At 40.8% G+C, this 19,943-nt stretch overlaps 1 protein-coding gene across 1 annotated transcript; it reads left to right on the top strand.

Moving 5' to 3' along the window:
• The first annotated feature begins 11,084 nt into the window (after window positions 1-11,084).
• On the top strand, window positions 11,085-18,890 carry hand2 (heart and neural crest derivatives expressed 2). Its single transcript, XM_035947554.2, has 2 exons — window positions 11,085-12,221; window positions 17,717-18,890. The coding sequence occupies exons 1-2, from the start codon at window positions 11,595-11,597 to the stop codon at window positions 17,846-17,848; spliced, it is 759 nt and encodes a 252-aa protein (XP_035803447.1). The 5' UTR covers window positions 11,085-11,594; the 3' UTR covers window positions 17,849-18,890.
• Window positions 18,891-19,943: the final 1,053 nt, after the last annotated feature.

Below are 19,943 nucleotides of genomic sequence, written 5' to 3'. Positions count from 1 at the left end.
AGTGGGTTTGGTGGAGAGGTAGAGCTGGGTCCGCATAGCAATGAAACTGTATGTTATATTTCCAGAATATGTGGCCAAGGGGGAGAAGATAAATGATGAAGAGGATGGGACCGAGAACAGAGCCTTGCGGAACGCCAGAGGAGAGGGGAGATGGATGGGATGTGAATGTTTTTAACTGAATGAACTGAGTGCGGCCAGAGAGATATGATGTGAACCAGTCCAGGGGTGTGCCAGATAAACCAATGGATGCCAGTTTGTGGAGGAGGATGGAATGGGAGATGGTGTCAAAAGCTGCACTCAGGTCGAGAAGGATGAGGATGGATAGAAGTCCGGAGTCTGCTGCCATCGGGAGGTCGTTGGTTATTTTAAGTAGAGCTGTTTCTGTGCTGTGGTGGGGATGAAAACCAGACTGGAATTGCTCAAAGAGGTTTTGAGGAGGCGGAGTTGGGGTGTAAACCAGGGAGCAGAGTGAGTGAAGGATACAGTCCGAGTTTTTTGGGGGGCAAGTGAGTCCAACAGAGTATGGAGACTGTTATTGTAGTGGGAAACCAGTTCATCTGTAGTGGAGGTGAAGCTGATAGTGGGGAGTGCTTTGATGTCCGTGGTGAGAGATGTCGGGTTAATGTCCTTGATGTTACGAAATGACATTGTACGTGATGGTTTGGTTGTGGAGATGATCAGATTTAGACTGAATGATATAAACAGATGGTCAGAGATGGGGAGATGTGTTGAAGAGCAGTTAGAGGGGGATACACCAGAGGAGCAGACCAGGTCAAGGATATGACCCTTGGAATGGGTGGGGAAATGTATATGTTGTTGAAAACCGAAACTGTCCAGGCAGGATGAGAAATCCATAGTGAGAAAATGATTCATATTGTCCATGTGAATGTTGAAATCACCAAGCAGAATGACATTGGAGGAGAGGGTGCAGAGGTGGGTGAGAAGGGAGGAGAATTCATCAATGAAGTCCTTGTTGTGTTTGGGTGGACGGTAAACAGTGGCTATTAGGGTCGGTTTTGGTCCAATCAACTGTAACATCACTGATTCAAATGATGAGTATGTCGGGGCTGAGAGAGGCAAGACTCTCCACTTCTCTCGATGAATTATCGCGAGACCTCCTCCCCGACCGGTGAGACGAGGCTGACAGAGGTAAACAAACCCAGGTGGTGTAGACTCGTTCAACTGGGAAAAGTCGTTGGGTTGCTGCCATGTCTCTGTTAAGCACAGAAAATCCAGTTTACGGTCGAGGAGGAGGTTCCGAAGAAGAAGAGCTTTGCCGGTGAGGGAGCGGATGTTAAATAGTCCGACGCTGACATCGCTGCGGTCGGAGGTTGTGCCAACGTTAGCCGACATGGCAAGATTGGCCAACGCACCGCGGTCCGCTTTCCTGTCAGAGCTTCTCCGAGGACGACGACGTGTGGACCAGATGGAGTTGATGGCCGACGAGTTGTTGACATGGAAGCTCCGGCGAGACCCACGGTGGATGTACCTCCGACGCGGGAGGCCAGCGATGCCTAGGGAGAGGTGCAGCACCAGAGGTGGAGCAGGTAGATGGAACCGCAGCAGGAGGAGCTCAGCAGCCGTGTACTGGAGAAACGCTGCCGATGGACTGAGTAAGATGGAAAGTACAGTCCCAGCGAAGATAAACCATACAACCAGCCTGTTTATCCACATGATGGATGGGCGGAGGTGGTAGCCGCCAGGTAGGAGCAACCAGGTGAGGAGTGGGAGACCGCCGATACGCCACAGGTAAGGAGATCAAACACTCACTGCGAACGATCTGAACGTCTGTCTGTTAGTCAGGTTATTAACAATACGACATCGGCATAGCTAAAAGTTTAAGAAAAGTTTAAAAAAGTACCAGCGAGCAGCGGCAGCAAGTCGCGCCAGCGTTCACTCAACCGGATGTCCACCAAACGAATGAACAAACTACAGCCCAAAGCCGTATCACATTGTTCCAGGTGACTGAACCTGTGTTCAGTGGGTGCTGGGCAGGTGCTTTTTCAGTGGGGGTGGCACTTAAAAAATAGCCCATGCTACACACTGCTTCACATTTAAAGGTCCAGGCTTCGGGTGACATAGTAAACTAGTTAAAGTGAAATATTATTTGACATCACCACAGCTCTATCACTGCAGCTCAAAAAACACAAGCAAGTGACCTTTACTATAGTGCTATGCATGCTGGGAAGTACATGGGAACAAGGTAGCAATATTCTTAAATAACAGACTGATAGCAGTGGTGATGTGACACTGAGGGAAATAAACTACAGCATGTGTTTAGAATCAGGGAGCAACATGTTAGAGGTACAACAGTGTGTCACAGGGATGTAGCTTAATCAATTTTTTGGATAATTTTGGAGCTCTGTGGCACAGAGAGATGTGAATTAAGAGGCTTGAAATCATCAGCTGTAACTGGCAGTCAGATCAGTTGACTTATGTAAAGCAGATCATCACACTAATTGTTTTGTATCACTGGGAATATCTCGTGTATCAAACTAGGGTAGAGCTTTCAGAATGTAAAGGACACCTGTAAAAAGACAGTAAGGCTGTCAGCTCTAGCTAACAAATTTGAAATGTCTACATGAAGTGTGTCCGTATAGATAACAGATTATAAATCTGATCAAAATTCAAATCAGTTTGCTGCAACTCGCTGAAATTTCAAAATTTGTTTGTAATGGAAAAGTGCATAATATTCTAAGTAGTTTTTAATATCCACTGAAAATTGTGGCAGTTTTATAGCAAAACAGCAAAATATTTTTTTGTTTTCCATAAGATTGCAAATCATGCTGTCAGTACATTTTAGACTTTGGATGACTACAAACATCGATGTTAACAATATGTTGTTAACTGAACTTGCACAAGTTGGGCTGCATCAGCTTTAAAAATCTTAGTAAAATGAACTCAAACAAGAAAATTTGAAAAAATGATGCAAAGCTCACATGGTCATGTGTTTAAGTCACATAAAAATACAAATTTTCTGTCATTTTGACTGAATATGTGTAGATTCTACACTAAAATCTAGCCTTATGAGTGCATTAGGATTTCCAGTGTTGTAACAAAAATGTATACATTGGTCAAACAGGAAACACATGATAAGAAGATAACAAACAACTGTTCTGGTGTTAAGTATTGTATTGTTCAGTCCGTGGACCACCAATTAAAGACTGTTGCTGTAATGTTATAAATTGTAATTTGTAATTGTAATTGTATCATTTTGTGTCAGAAGGACAGAATTTAACACAATAAATCTTCCCCTAGTGCAACATTTAAATAAATAATACATAAAATCCTTGTACAATTATCCTAGACTGATGAGACATCTATTAGCTCCTTGGTGAGAACACTGACACTTTGGCCCTGTGGGGCTGAAAAGGGGACAATTCCTCCAGACAACAGGGAAATTTTCCCTAAAAGAACCCTGTCATACGAGCAATAGCAGGTTCGTGACAAGAAAAAGAGTTTGAGAATTTAGGTGATAATCCTAATATTTTCCCATGCTGTTTTCACTGCAGTTTAGTGCATCACAACCTTATTTTTTGATACAGTTTTGTTTTTAATCCTAGTCTGACATCCATCATCTCAAACTGTGAAAGTGGTCCTCTTAAACATTAGAAAGTCACAATAACAAAAAAAAAAAACTGAGAAATGGTAATATGATCAATTAACTGTGAAATCCAAATGACCATTTGTGTTTTTTAAAGATACAAAGACAAAAAGTTAACCAACCAGTATTGCTGGTTGATCTGGTGATCCAGCGATTTATCCACTTACCAAACAAATCTCTGTGAAGTGTGTGTTGTGACAATGTGAGTGTGTGACATGTAACTTTTGGTGTGTTTATTGTGTTGTTTTCTCACACGGTGTGCGTTTCCCTTGTCTGCTTTCATATCTCTCAGGTTTCAGCAACAGTAATTCTTAAAGTTTCAGTCTGAGCTCTCAGTTTTGCAAAGACCCTAAATCCCCTGGATCAACAATCCCTTTGGTCTCTAGGAGGGATGGAACTGATCATATGGGGAGGACCTGGGGAAAGCAGTGTGTGTCCCTGCTCTAGCAGAAACACGATCCTGCATTGACATAGGAATACACATCTGAACTAAAGCATTTCATGTTGAAGCCCAGCTTTACTTTAAAAACTCCAAAAACTGTGGTATATATAAAATTTGTTGTAAGAAGTGAATTGTCTGTGAGTGACTATTATAGCTATTTATCAATCATGCATGATACATGGTACGTCTGGCTTATTTTTCAAAAATGTTGTGGTTTCTATAAAACAAGTCTCCTTGTCCCCACCATCAATCTGAAAATGTATTCCTAATCAGTGTTGTAAATTAGAGCCCTAATGCCTGAACCCTTCTTTCATGGCCTCCACCTGCAGCACAAAATTTGTGACTGTGTGAACTGTCGGCAGTGCAAGTGTGCTGACTGTGTATGCACCAGATAAACAATTGGTGCTTAAAAGAAATGCTTGTTAATAGTAGAGATTATATGTGCAGTTTGTCTGTCATCCACACCTTGAAAATTGAATCATTAGAACAATTGGGGTTGTGGCTGCAAGACTGTGGAGGTGCTTTATTTGTACATGTTTTCCATTGATGCTGCCCACAGTGGGAAGATCTAAATTTTCTAGAAAACCTGTGCAATGCCTGGTTTTGTACTATTCAAACCTCAGGAATGACTGTTGGTTTTGCTAACCCCTGCTTTTTAGCCCTCTCCTTTTGATGCCAAACAGTCCACCAGGATTGAGTTGGAAGAGCTGGCAGTAAATCCACTACTAAGTTTGTGCTTGAAGTCCTTTCTAAGTTCTTAGTAATTCATAGCCAGGAAACTAGCAGGTGAAAAAACCATGCTACAGCAGTCAAATGTAAGAGATGTCTTAACTAGTAAAGCTTTTAGTAATGTGTAAATTAGTCACTAAGTAACATCTGTGGCAGCATCAAATCAGCTCACAAGTATTTACATGCACGATCTGCCAATCTGTAATCCTACTCACAGCAGAATCAACATCAGGCAGAATTATATACATCATGATGAAGATCCATGGTTTGGTGGTTAGCACTGTCACCTCACAGCTAAAAGATTCCCCCATTCACAGCCCGGCCTGGACCTGGGATCTTTCTACATGGAGGTTACGTTCTCCCTGCTCAGAGTGGGTTCTCCAGCTTCCTCCCACAGTCCAAGAACATGCTGAGGTTAATTGGTAATTCTAAATTGTCCGTAGGTGTGAATGTGAGTGTGATTGTTTGTCTCTCTGTGTACACAGAGAGACAAACCCCCAACTCCACAAACATGATTCATTCAAGGCAGTTCACCTCACCCGCCAACTAGGAGTTCATAGCCTGTGAAATGCCAATAACTGCGGGGAACTTAGTAGGTTTTCAGTAATTCACAGGGTCGATAATCTGGCTTTTCATGCAGTGTGTAGCCCTGAGATAGACTGGTGACCTGTCCAGGGTGTCCCCTGACTTCACCCTAAGTCAGCTGGGACAGACTCCAGCCTCCCATGACCCTAAAGAGGATTTAAACGGAGTATAGATAATGGATGGATGGATGGATGGATGGATGGATGGATGGATGAAGATCCAGTTGGTGCTGATGGACAACATACTGTTCATTTTCAAGTAACTCACTATGACGTATGTTCCATTTTCATTCTTGTAGCTGGCAGATTGTAATGCTGGTCATCAGCTGTGCAGCAGAACATATTCTGTTGTTATTAACTACCTAACAGCTTGTTTGGTACAACTTGCTGTAATTTATTTAATGTGTAGATGACAACTTAAGTTACACCAATGTTCCATTTAGGCTACATTTTAATTCCTGAACATCTTTTAAGACTGGTTCTGACCAGCAAATATCATTACAGTGATAAAGGATGTTAAGATATCACAAAGCATAATAAGCAGACAAAACAACATTAACTAGTGCTATTGTTGTGAAAAGGGGTGATTGCCTTTTACAGTCTGTGTCCACATGAAATGCCATGTGCACATTCACACTCCCTGGAGCAAGGAAGAAGTCTTTTGGATTTGAATGGATACCCCATAGTCTTACCTTGTGACACACTTTGCTGTAACAGTTCCCAAATTTGTGTTGCACTGTGGGTTGTAATACACATTTCAGCTGCTTTTTGCAGCCATTGTTATGAGCCATGATTTTATTTATTTATTTAATTTATTTTTATTTTATTTTTTTTTATTTTTTATTACAATTTCTTTTCTCTCTCTCTTCTGATGACTGATTTTACATAAGCATATGCAGAAGAAGAATAAGGATTTTTCAAGGAAAAAGGAAAGTTTTTTCTGATTTTTTTTTTTTTTTTTTTAAATAGCAACAGTAGTTTGCCCAATAATCAACATCAGGAGGTTACATTTTTTATTTATCACTGTGAATGAAAAATATGCTGTTAATGTTATGTTTGCAACTCACAGGGTCAACTGAGCTCAGCACATGATGACTGTATAGAGTTGCACCATGGTTGTAATTGAGTCCAGGCAGCAACAACAGCACTTCACTCTGAAAAGAAACTTCCGCTGCTCTGGAATGTACCTGCACGTCATCACACACACACATATATACACACACATACACACACACACACACACACACACTCGCACACACACACCTATCCCCCCATGTGCCCTCTCCTCTGATCTCAGCCATTCCTCCCCTGTATAAATAAACCTGACAGGGAAATGTGTGTGTGTGAGAGAGAGAGAGAGAGAATGAGAGAGAGAAAGTAACGGTGCATGTGTGTGAGTGTGTGTGTGTGTGTGTGCATGCGTGTATATGTGTGTGTGAGAGAGACAGAGAGAGAGGGAGAAAGAGAGGGAGGGAGAGAGAGATCAGGAGTCTGACCGACTGACCTACAGTCTAATTATGTATCATTATCAGGAGACACAAACCGATCTAAATTACTGCAACGGCTCCCATTCACATAGATGGATTACACAGAACAGGCCAGCACACACACACACCTACACACACACACACACACACACACACACACACACACAGAATGCAGCTCCCCATTCAACACTTAAACAAATATAAATCATATGCCTTAGACACAGAGAATTCCTCCGCACATTCTCTACAACCCAAAATTCCCTTCTCAGGTCTGTCTTCCACACTTCTCAGGAGAAATCCTACCAGGACTACAAACATTTTATAATTTATAGCAATCATTTATAACCAATTAGAGCCTCCAAACGTGGTGTAAAACTATGTTTTGGCTGCAGCTCACACTTAAAACTAGTCATAGTCTTCAAATATCACTTGTTTTGGGCCTATAGCTAACCATTTTACCTGCGGTTTACACTTTTTGTTATTACCACATATATAAATTTATAATCTCATAGGCTTAAAAGGCATACTTATTTCTACACATATGTAACATTATGCTGATAGGATGGTAGTCACAATTTACCAAAGTGTGCATATTCTTTCAGCATGAAAAGATTCCCCATTTGAGACCGTTCATTGCATTTCAAAAAATTTGCTCCACACACACCCTTGTGTAAATGCACAAATTATAAACAGGTTAATTAAATCCCAAAAATCCTTAGTGACACAACAACGCTGATGCCAGATAACATGACCCTCAAACACAGTAAACCGTCCTGACTTGCACAAGCTGAAAGTAAATTTCACACACACACACACACACGCGCACACATGGAAGTCTGTTTATGTGTGTGCTTGTGATGCTGACAAATAATTTTCTTTGTAATAGACACCTTCACAATGGATGTGGATAGTGCATGACAATAGACACATAAACAGTAAATGTACCAAATTTAGATTGAAGTCCTGATGGATCAATTTCAGTGTTTTAAGGTGTATTTAGTCAAATTATCTATATTTAAAACTGCACAAAATAATATTGTGACTATATGACAATAGTGCCACAGAGTTATATCTCTCACCTGTCCACTCTGCAGCTCTGCAGAGCTTTCTAGCCTCTTTCAGCTAATTGTTTCTGGTTCGACAATTAGATTCTCAGATGCAATGAGAAGCTATTTCCAGCAAAACGGTTCTGGTGAGGAGTTTGCAGACATTAAAACAAAACAAAAAGAACAGTGAGTGTTGGATTTACACTCAGCAGGAGGACACAAAGCAAATATGGCGTCTTATTTGCTGGATTTGCTGGTCTTTGGTTGAACCACTTGCCTCTTGTTGTTAACATGCTTTCCCAAAGCGTATATTTAAGTTTCACTACTTTAACTGTAAGAACAGCAGGTACTGTCAGTAATAGAGATATTGTCCTTGCTTGTGAGGTTTCAGTGGTGTGACTGGTCATGGCAGTCCACAGAGGTGCTGCTGTCTTTTCCAGGACCCCATTGTTTCGTTGAAATTGCTAATTAAGCTTTGCCGCCATCTGGCCTCTGCTGAGTTCTTCATATTCCATGCTTGCCTGGGACCAGTGACCTTCTGCACTCCAGTATCAAATCACCACTGTGCACGATTCTAAGCAAAGAACTGTATTTTTCTGGTTGTTGCTCTGCTGTGCTGAATGCATGTGTGTTCCTTGTTCTGTATCTTCTCTGTCCACTGCTTTAGTCCTTCCCTGTACCCCCATTACAACATCCTGTTCCATCTGTCCAGGCTGCTGACATTTTTTTTTACTGTAGGAAGTGTAGCAGTTGTATTTTGCTTCAGTCTCACATGCATTACCTCTTCCTCAGCTCCAAATAAACAGTCGGGCGGTGGAGCTACATTATTTTGCATGCAAGCAGACATTCAAGGTGCAAAGTCACTCCAGTGGTTTGAATTTCAGCAGTGCTTGTTGGTTTTCCAGTTCCATGGATCCTGGAAGTGTCTGCTTCAGGTGAGCTGCCAGAGGTCCTGGAAAGTCTTCAGGGGTCCTTGAATGGTGTTTAGGTGCCTCCAGAGGGTTACACAGGTCAGCAAGACAAACCTGCTGGTTTCCTGACAAATTTCTATCCCATTCAGTCATTTGATTTGGTAGTGATAAGCAAAATACAAAGCTGATATGGTTTCCTTCCACATTTAATTTCTATTTAGAACATTTTTTTTTCTGTTTTGAAATAATTATGCAAAGGCAGTGTAATGACTTAACTAGTCTATTTATTTCATACATTATGACAGAAGGCAAGCACGGCCCTGGGTTATATCTAGGGGATGTCATTTGATCTGTGCCTCTCTTTCTCCCAGAAATACAGCTGCGAACATCGACTTTTATGCTCAGAGATCTTTAGATTTGTTGCGTGAGGCTCTTCTATGAAATGGTTTAAATACGGCGAATGTGTCCGATGATGAATGTGGACATGAGTGCCCGGATAACGGGAGCAGAGAAGGATTGTGGCCTTTAATATTGGTAGTTGGAAAATAGGAACACATCGAAAATCTCCGCTGCTAAGGAAACGCAGCGGAGTTTGCGTCTTGCGGAAGCCGAAGGAAGCGGTCAAGGGGTCGGTCACAGTCGGCTCGGAACCAGCCTCTCTCCTACTGTCTGCTGCTCATGGATATTTTAGGTTTTCCCGACAAAGCTACACGGCAGCGAACCATTTTATATCGGACTTGAATGTCATCTGGAGGCAAGATAGCATCTATATTATATGATTAATTTACATCAAGATTTTTTAAAATATTTGTTAATGGATAAATAAAATCAAAAGGGTCTATTATTATTATTATTATTATTATTATTATTATTATTATTATTATTATTATTATTATTATTATTATTATTACTATTGCATGTAAGGTTTTGGTATTTGGACACTTGGCGTGACATATGAATAGGTTAAAACTTCTTTAGGGCTAGTGCTATAGTGTAATTATTTTGGGTCGTCTCCGTCAGTTTCTTCTGGTTGTATTTGGCCTCACGAGTTATTCCTTTGGAAATTAAATCTTAAAAGCGGCAATTAACTATTTTAGAAGGACTGTAAATAGCAGCTGAAACGCGTAATATAGCCACATTGTAACGCAGCTTAAAATACATACACGCTAATATCTCTATCTATCTATCTATCTATCTATCTATCTCTCTATCTCTCTATCTCTATCTCTATCTCTATCTCTATATCTATATATATATATATATATATATATATATATATATATATATATGTATATATAGCCTATAGCAATTTTGATTACTGTAAGTGAAAATTTTAAAGTACAACCAACGGTGATTAACCTTTGGATGCAATAGTTTTATTATATAGAGAATATATAGACCCTGATAGGAAAATCTCTCTCTCTCTGTGTGTGTGTGTGTGTGTGTGTGTGTGTGTGTGTGTGTGTGTGTGTGTGTGTGTACGTGTGTGTGTGTTTACTATATTTTATTTTATTAACTGGTATGTCGCGTGGTTCCAGGGCTGAGTGTTTGTTGGAAATATTGAAATCAACCACTAGCTCCTGCTACATCAAGATAACATTAAGGAAAACACGTCCTAAATAAGACCCATCAGAAAAGCCCATCTAACGTTTGCTGAAGAAATAATAAATTAAAGAAAAAACTCACTTCAATCAGCCAGGCTTAACCTGCTTGAATATGGAGGATATGCACAGTTGCAACATAAACACAGTTTTAAGTCAAAATGTGGTGTACAAATTATTTCCAAATACATTTAAAGTGTTCCCTCCAGATAAAAAACTGTTTCATTTTCTTAATCTAGTGCCTATAATAATATAAACCATTCATTCATTCATTCATTCATTCATTAATAATAAGTGCAGATTTTGAAAATGCAGCTCAAAATGAGTGGTAGCTATTTTTGGTTAAAAACAATTTAAAATCCATACCTCCCTAACTAAACTATATCCTCTATGCCGCTGACCTTGTGGTACATCGTGTGTAGGCTGCTATAGCGTTCAATGAAACTAGAACAGATCCTCGCGCTTCATTCTTCTCTGCTAATAGTTCCTGTACGCGTAAACGAAGCCAGCCCGCGCGCGCGCCAACGGGTCTACTTAGCGGGCCCATTGACATTAAGGACAAGTAAACAGAGCTGCAGGCGGGCCACGATTGGCTGATGCACACTTTGAGGTCACTGTCTCCTCCCCGGTAGTAAAGATGACGTCGTGAGTGAAGCTCTCTCTCCCTGTCTCTCTCTCTCACACAGTCTAGCAGGATTTCCAATAGCTCAGTATGAGCAGCCAGTAGTGACCCGGTGTCTGGCCGGACTGGTCCTGCCCTGCCGCACGGCTCCGAAGCTGACATCTACCTGACTCCCGGAGGAGGACGGCATGAGGAGCAGCGGGGAGAAAAAGAAGTAATACCGCGAGTGAGTTTCTACAAGAGGAAGAGGAGGAATAGGCTCCATTGTGACTTTATACCCAGAACAACAATGTCCCAGGAGGAGGAGTGGTTTGGACAGAAGTGAGCGGACCACTACAGACGGGTTTAGGCCGGGTCCAGCCTGCTGCTGCAGGATTACCGACCCTGACGGTCGGAAGCCGCTGGATGCAGCATTCAAGATGCAAACATTTGCTCTGAGCAGCAGCTAAACAGCCAAGACCAGTCTACAGCTGCAGCATCCCAGCAGGACCTGCGTGTGCGTGCGTGTGAGTGGCTGAGTGTGTATGTGTATGTGCGCGTGCCTCGGTGTGTGTCTGTGTGTGTCACTATGAGTCTGGTCTCGGGCTTCCCTCACCACCCGGTCATGCACCACCACGACAGCCACCACTACTCCTTACACGCCGCGGCGGCCGGTCGGTGTCACGAGGACACCGGTGCGCCTCCGTACTTCACGAGCTGGCTTATAAGCCACGCGGATATGTCTCCCACCGAGTACAGCCTCGCGCCCGGCTACAGTCCAGAGTACCATAGCAACAGCGGCGGAGGGTCCACCGGCGGCCTGGACCCCCACCATCATCACCACCACCACCACTACGGCCCCGGCGGCCTGGTTCCGGGGCCCGGCACAATCTCGGTAAACGGAAACACGGTCGGTATGCACCACCACCACCACCACACACACCCTCGGCCCGTGAAGCGGAGACCCACGGCCAACCGTAAGGAGAGACGGCGGACCCAGAGCATAAACTCGGCCTTTGCGGAGTTGCGGGAGTGTATCCCGAACGTCCCGGCGGACACCAAGCTGTCCAAGATCAAGACGCTGCGGCTGGCCACCAGCTACATCTCCTACCTGATGGACATCCTGGACAAGGACGGACAGCACGGAGACACGCAGGCTTTTAAGGCCGAGCTAAAGAAGACGGAGGCTCGGGAGGAGCGGAGGAAGAGAGAAGCGGTAAGATAAACACCACGGCGGTCCTGAACGGCTGTTTATTAAGAGGAGAGCAGACTGATAGGCACATATTAACCTGCACATGCTAGCTTCATTTAGTATAACTTATCACTTAAATAGCCTAAACTTTAGCTAAACGCAGGCTACACCTACAGCCTACACTTTAAGCTGAAAAGATCCATAATAGTCCCTATTTTTTCTGGCTCGCTGCATGAACCCAATAATAAAGAAACACTGTAGCTAACAGTCCCGCTGCAGATGTAGAACAAATCCGTCCAATTGTTGTTCAGGAGAAAATATGTAGCAGAAAAAAATACTTAATATTATTGTTATTAAAGGCCTTTTTCGTATTTTCAATTTGACAAAAAAAACTTCAGTGGATTTATATAGGTAGATTTTAGGGAGAAATTTTAGCCTTGCTCTGATATGCACGGATATAAATGTATACTCATATAAATATAAATTCATATAAATTCAGTTTCTTTTTTTAGTTAACTAATTTTCCCCCTGACACAAATCATGGCCTTGTGTCACCAGCAGTCTTCATACTGAGAAGACGCGAGTTGGTTTTCGGAATTCGAGTTATTCCTTGTTCTTTAATGGTTTATCTCACGAAGATTAATGACTAAAGGTCACTTGGGCATCCAAACACCTTGTCTCATAAGGTCTGCTGTTAACAGAGAGGCAGCGACCGAGAGGAGACACAGCACAGACTCAACACCAGCATTCATTTAGTGCACTGTCTCCTGGAGGAAATGAAGCCATGGAGTTCTGTTCGAGGCTGACGGTCACTCTGCTGCCTTATAGGAAAAGATTAAGCCCAAGATCCACACACACACCTGATTTGGTGTAGTATCAACCTACGGGTTGGCACAACGTAAAGTCTGGAATTTAGATATATATATATATATATATATATATATATATATATATATATATATATATATATATATATATATATATATATATATATATATACATATATTTTTTTTTTTTTTTTTTTTTTTTTTTTAGTCTTCCAAACTTGTGAATAAAAAATAAAGCAAATTTAGTTTCTACCTACAACAAATAGGCTGTCTATAGCGGCAAATCAGCGCCGCTTTGTATTACTATACATCTAATAATTAGCTCGTTGAATTTATAACTCTGTGATAAATTCAACTCATCAGCCCGGGGGTTGTAAATACGTCCTGCACAATGGCAAGAGCGGCACAAAATATGGAATTCAGCATTAGTTTGGTGGCTTTTATTTGACTCAGATTCACTAATAAGCCGGCAGGAATATTGTGCCGATTGGCTGTGGACGGATCTAGCCTGATTAACTGAGGGACAGACTGGATATGGCAACCCAACCCGCTCTCTGTATAGTGATCTTTGTAGAGTCAGAGCCAAATTAACACACACAACACAAATTAGTTAACAGTTCCTTTATATTTTCGTGATGATTTAGGGCTTGCTCTGGGGGTTCAGGCCATATGGGTTCTGTAAAGAGACTATCTGAATTGTAGTTGGCGCTATATAAATAAAATTGAATTGAATTTTATATTTTCGTGTTTATTTTATAATAATCTCTCATGGAATTATTTTCTTCATCCACGCAGACACACGGTCACTGTAGAAATGTGCAGACTATAGCTCCAAAAGCAGCTAACTCCACCATGTTTTTGTTTTTTTTAACTGAGAGAGCTGAGAGAGCCTAGAGAACTAGCAGAAACCAAGCAGCCATGCTATACAGTAGAGAGAGAGAAAAAAAGAAACAGCAGCACAGGGTTTCCTGCGCAGGAATTACACTCACATATACACAAATGGAGGGTAATCTTATAGCCTCATTTACTTGGGAGACCAATTTAAAAAGCCAGTGAAGAGAGAGTAAACAGTAAAATGTAAGTATGTTTGCATATTGGTCACTTGACCCCTTAACTGTCAATCACTAAATGAAGAAACTTAGTTCCTCCCTGTACCATTGAACCATACAACAAAAAAGATTGCACACAAAACTGGCATATAGTACAAATGATCGAGCCTATATAAGAGTGGAGCCAGAAAATTGGTTGCCATTCTCAGACAGCTTGGAGCCAGGAGGGGCCAGGTTCAGCCATACAGACCCACCACTATTATTCCTTGCAACACTTTCTGATGGTTTTATCCTCACAGCCTGCTATATTATCCACATAGTTTTGATCCCAGCTCTGCCTCTGCTGCCCATATCCTATAGCTACAGATATATAAGGACCTGCATTTGCTGGGGATTTATTTGTTTAGCACATCCAAGAGATTTAAGGTCCCAACTGTCTTTATTATGTGCCTTTTGCACTCAGAGGAGCTCAGCTGATCCCCAAACACACAATCCAAACACAGCAGCCAGGACTATCAAATTCCTGTTGTTTTATTTATATGTGACTAACATATCCTCTTTCTGATGATATCTATATTTACTGCAAACAGAACTAAGCATCTTGCCACTGTTTCTGTATACTTGGACAAGATTAGCTGCCTGTTGCTTTGACACTTATTTATCTCAGGATAAATCATCACCACCACATCTTCTCCTACCCAGAGTTAACATGGAGTTTTGTCCAGTAGTGACATGATGTGTCGAAACAAACAATACCATATCGGAACAGCACAGAAGAGAATACAAGAGAATAATTGCTTCCTGTCCGTTGTCCAACTTGCTGCCTATAGGAAGTATGGCACAGAGGCCTAATTGAAGCCAGAAAGAATTTTTTCCTCACATTTCAAACTGCAGTTGCTAACAGAAGAATCTAGTCCTGTTCATAACTCATGTCAACTCTTTCATGAAACCCCAGTTCTGGACTGAAATACACACTCCCCTGCTATACCAATAAAACTCTGTGAACACAATTCTTTAATTAGTTTAAAAAATCCCATGAACGCGTTGTTAGGATGAAACATGGATCAGAGAGATAAACTAAGGTAAGCCCTTAATGTTGCTGATCCTCCCAAGTCTGCTCTTATATTAATGATCCGGTGCTGAACCCAGAAGTGAATCTAAGAGGAAGAATCTCTAATCTTGAAAATAAGGGGGTTGGGGGAGGGTGGGCTTCAAGTAATTCAAACTGGTTTGATGTGTATTTATTTAGTTTGTTGCACTACGATTAAATATTTCAGTACAATTTGTGCAAAATACACATTTGGCTTCATGAGCCTGACAAAATTTAAACTCTACTTTTAATTCATGAATCCATTATTATAAAGATGTGCATATTCATATCTAGCATTTTAATTACACAACTTACATCATTATCTGAAATCATTTCAGACGTTTAAAATTGTTATTATTATAAATTAATATAGCCAGTCTTTTGATTTTGTTGCAGTTTTATTTTCAATAATTGATTTTTTTGTTATTATTTTTCTTGATGTTTGATGTTATTTTGGTACTAAATGAAATTTAGTACCATTTGTAAAATGAGCTTTAATTTGAGCAGTGTGACTGAGAGACGCCCTGCTGACTAATACAGATAATAATAGAGTCTGGACCTCTGGAAACTGACAAATGGCTCCGACTGGAAACTGATGTCAAGTGTTTGTTGCAAGACTCTTTACAAATCCTCCTGTTTAGTATCATGAAGAATAAAGTGCTGGGGGAAAAAAGGACCTCATCTGGGGTAAGAGACGTCACACATTAGAAGCTGTACATGAAAGGTCTAAACACTTTTTAAATTAGTGATTGCAAAAATATGTAGTTAAAACTGATATTTTAGAACTTTATATAAAAAAAATATTGGCGTGAAACAATGCTATGTTCATACAATCTGCTTGTACCGCACAACAGTGACGTGTGGAATAAAAACATCATGTCGTGGAGGCCCATTACTAAGTCTATATGTACAAGTGTTAAATTATGATCGCAGTTGATCCACACCTTTTTATTGTTATTGTTATTATTATTATTATTATTATTATTATTATTATTATTATTATTATTATTATTATTATTATTATTATTGCAGATGGAGTGAATGATGATGAATTTATTTGGATATCTGCCGTATATTTCGGTTTATTCTAATGCAAACACTTCGCTCTCTTGCAGGCTTTGCAGACACGTTCTGCAGGAAACACTCGCATTTTACTGGACCTCGTGGCATCGGGAAATACAGAAATAATATATTTACCAATCAAGTCTATTTTTACACTTTTACACTTTAATTTTTTCGCAAATAGTCACCCCTGGATTCAAAGATTTGACACTTTAATGCAAACTGATCTTTTATGAGTACCTAGCATTCAGTTTACTTCCCTTTTATTAAGGTATTTTTCTTTCGTTCTATCGTTTCTGTAAATTTAAATTGCTAAAAGTACAGCTTAAAAGCTGAAACTGAAAAATCTAATTGCTCAGTGGTAATAAAATATGAAAATTCGTTAGGCGGTGTTAAGGAGCCCTGTAGCAAGAAACGCATTTATTTAAGAAGAATATGAGCTTTGAAACCGATCAAGAATAAAAATAAAATTACTCAATGTACTTGGAAGCGTTCCTGTTTTATATTTTAAACGTAATAATGAAACAGGCCCAACTCCCACGCCACTGTTTCACGGACTCTCTCTAGGTTAGATGTCCTCCCTGGTGCTGGGATGGAAGCTGCATTAAATGTGTGCTGAACTGAAGAGTGGTTTACCGCTGCACAATTGATGCAGGCTGTTTATGAAGGTCGGTGCCATGCACGACGAAAATATGATTCGGGACTAGATCCGGAAGATGCCGGTGATTCGTTTGAACATAGCCCGAATAAAGCATCGGGACACATCAGGATCCAGGGTTTGCACTGATTCTGTCTCCGCTCACATTCACAATCCGTCGCTGCACTGTAAATCAGTTTGTAATGAGCAGATCGGTTAATTCCAGCTGTTTTCTGCAGCTCTGTTATTATTATTATTATTATTATTATTATTAATAATAATAATAAAATTATTAAGAAACAATCGCCGATCAGAACTCTGTAATCCTTTAAAATGATTAACAAATACACTGAAACTGTGCGTCCGGCTGTGGCTTATACGTGTATTTGTGCAAAAGGAAAAGGGAGTAGCCTGTTTGTATGAATGAAAATGAAATGGAACAGAGGTGATTTTACTGCTACATTGCGCTTCTATATTATTTTAATATGTAGCGCTCAGCGGCTGGCAAAAAATAATAATTATTAAACATAAAGCGTGCTAAATATAAAACGTTCCACAGTAGCTGGAGGGGAAATGTTTTGTCTGTGAGACAGATTTAATGTTCTGTTCAGGTATCTCAATGTCATGTCTGTCGCATCAAACACCCAACGCATTGTTGGGCGCACTCTTTCTTTCTTTCTTTCTTTTTTCTTTATTTTTTTGCTCCTTATTGAGCGTAGATTTGTGGTCAGTGTTTTAATCCTGCGTGATTTTCTATTTCTGACTGAATGTAAATACTTTGCCCACACAAAGCAGATTATAGCGGGTCAGTGGCATCAGGATGGATAATAAGAATAACTGTCATGTTCCTGCAGGTGGAGATCCCGAAGACTACTTCATCATCATCCTCATCCTCGTCGTCGTCCTCCTCGTCAGCGGGCGATAAGAAGAGTAAAGGTCGGACGGGGTGGCCTCAGCATGTCTGGGCTCTGGAACTCAAACAGTAGCGCCTCCCTGCCTCCCCGCTGCAGGTTGACAGCCCTCTGTTCCTCCCCCGGTCCCGGTCCCGGTCTCGGCCTCGCAGAGAGCGCTCTGAACAGCTTTGACAGTCGTGGTCGTGTCTCCGGACCCCGAGGCTTCCCACGGCGGTGTGTACAGAGGACGCCGTGCAGCCCGGAGCTCCGTTCGCCTCACCGTGGAGGGCAGTGACAGCTGACAGAACATAACTTGGGATTTAGAACTCATCCACCTTTAATCGGAAATAAAAATCCTATTCATACAGCCTATTTTACGCCCAGAATTACTTTGCTACTTAAAAACATTAATTAGAAAAAGAGTTGTTTTGTTATCTGACAGTGTAAATCCAAGTACAGCTGTGGGCTCAAATAACAGGCCACCTTATCAATAAATGAATAGAATCCGCTGTTCCACTCCCCTCCCAGGCCTGTGTGAGAGTGCTACTAGGTGGTCGGGGTGTTTTCCTGAATGCTCCGTGGCTCTTGAGTTATGTTCTAGCAGACTGTGCCACTGAGCAGAGCTTCATACCATACGGAGAGCGGTCGGTCGACTCTCCCTTTCTTTCTGCCCAGGAAACGAGCTGGTAGCTGGGGATAGGCGGAGCCATTTTTATGTTTCTCTCCTCGATAACACCCCCCCCCCCCCCCCCCCCCCCCCCCCCCCCACACACACACACACACACACACACACACACACACACACAGAGTGTTGAGGTGCTCTCGGCTTTATTTAATGGAATATATTTATGTGCAATTTGCCCGTTAGAAGGATTCAAACAGCCGCTGTGGCTGACTGATAACGGACATACTGAGTATCTTTGATTACAGTACAAAGGTGTATGTGAAGATCTCTCTCTCTCTCTCTCTCTCACTCTCTTTTCTCGCAGTTTTGAGTTGTAAATGTAGTGACGTCACGGCGATGACGAAGTGTCCATGTTGTGGTGTGAAAATGTGGTGGGAGTCTAAATAATGCTTCATGTAGGATGTAAACAGTGTCATGAACTGAATAAACCACCAGCTGGTGACATGGTAACTGCTGCAAACTGCTGATTTCTCTCTGTCAGTTGGTCTCTGGTAAACCGTCTCATTTTTATTTATTTTCTCTCTCTCCTCAAGATTGTCATACCCCTATTTTTTTAAATATTTATGTTAAATTAAGCTATAGTCACAAATAAATTTCAGTAGGGTAAATCTTTGTCTTAATGGCAAAGATACATTCTAATACCTATTTTTCCCAAACTGATTAAAATTAAAACGGGGGAGTTTAACTCTGTGTTTACGGTGTGGATTTTGAATTACAGATTGGGCCTTTTACAATTTTATTTGCAGCTTCTGGCTGGAAACATAAAATGATGTTTAAAGAAACATTCAGATTTTTAAAATTATTTTTTTAATCCAATGGATGCCCTGCGAGATACAGCTTGCAGTGGCGTGGACAGGGCAACCGGAAAAGTGATGAGGCTTTGACACAGTATTCGTGATTACATCATGGTTTTCACATTTAATTTATAATAACATAAAATAAACAGTTTAGATTCAGCTGGAAATTTAAACCGAAGATTTGTAAGAAACCTGCTGAAACCTCTAATTGCCCCATTGGATTTCTGGTTTAATTTGCTCTTCAGTGCTCTTTACAGTGTAGCTTCAAGAAATTAATGAGGTGAAAACATGTATGCTAAATGGTAATGACACAAAACAATAATGGGATAAATAGTTGGTTTATCTGCATGATTTGGTTAACTGCAAATTGGTCAGAAATTTATTCAATTGACGTAGAATCTTCAATTCTTGTGTTGGGTACTCCATTCTCAAACTCTAGTTTTCAGACCTGAATGGCTTTAGTTTACATTGAGCTTATTTGTTGTATATTTACATTTGATTAAATTGGTCTACAGTATTTTGTTTCACTGTCAATTAATTAACTCAGGAAAATCTGCAAAAATACATTAATATTTCATCACAGAAGAAACTTTTAAACTGTATTCATCCAACTCACAGCTTGTTTTCTTTCACTTAATTCACTTAATTGCAAAGTATGTAAAATATTTTTTAAAAATAGGAGAAAATCTTTATAATTATCCCGTAA

The sequence above is a fragment of the Amphiprion ocellaris genome, chromosome 4, assembly GCF_022539595.1.
Source record: "Amphiprion ocellaris isolate individual 3 ecotype Okinawa chromosome 4, ASM2253959v1, whole genome shotgun sequence".
NCBI classification, from domain to species: domain Eukaryota; kingdom Metazoa; phylum Chordata; class Actinopteri; family Pomacentridae; genus Amphiprion; species Amphiprion ocellaris.
This window is presented reverse-complemented; position numbering and strand designations above follow the sequence as displayed.

Excerpts from the sequence above, each read along its gene's own strand:
- hand2 (XM_035947554.2), top strand. The coding sequence starts at position 11,595 with ATGAGTCTGGTCTCGGGCTTCCCTCACCACCCGGTCATGCACCACCAC. Across the intron at positions 12,222-17,716 it reads AGCGGAGGAAGAGAGAAGCG|GTGGAGATCCCGAAGACTAC; the intron begins GTAAGATAAACA and ends ATGTTCCTGCAG.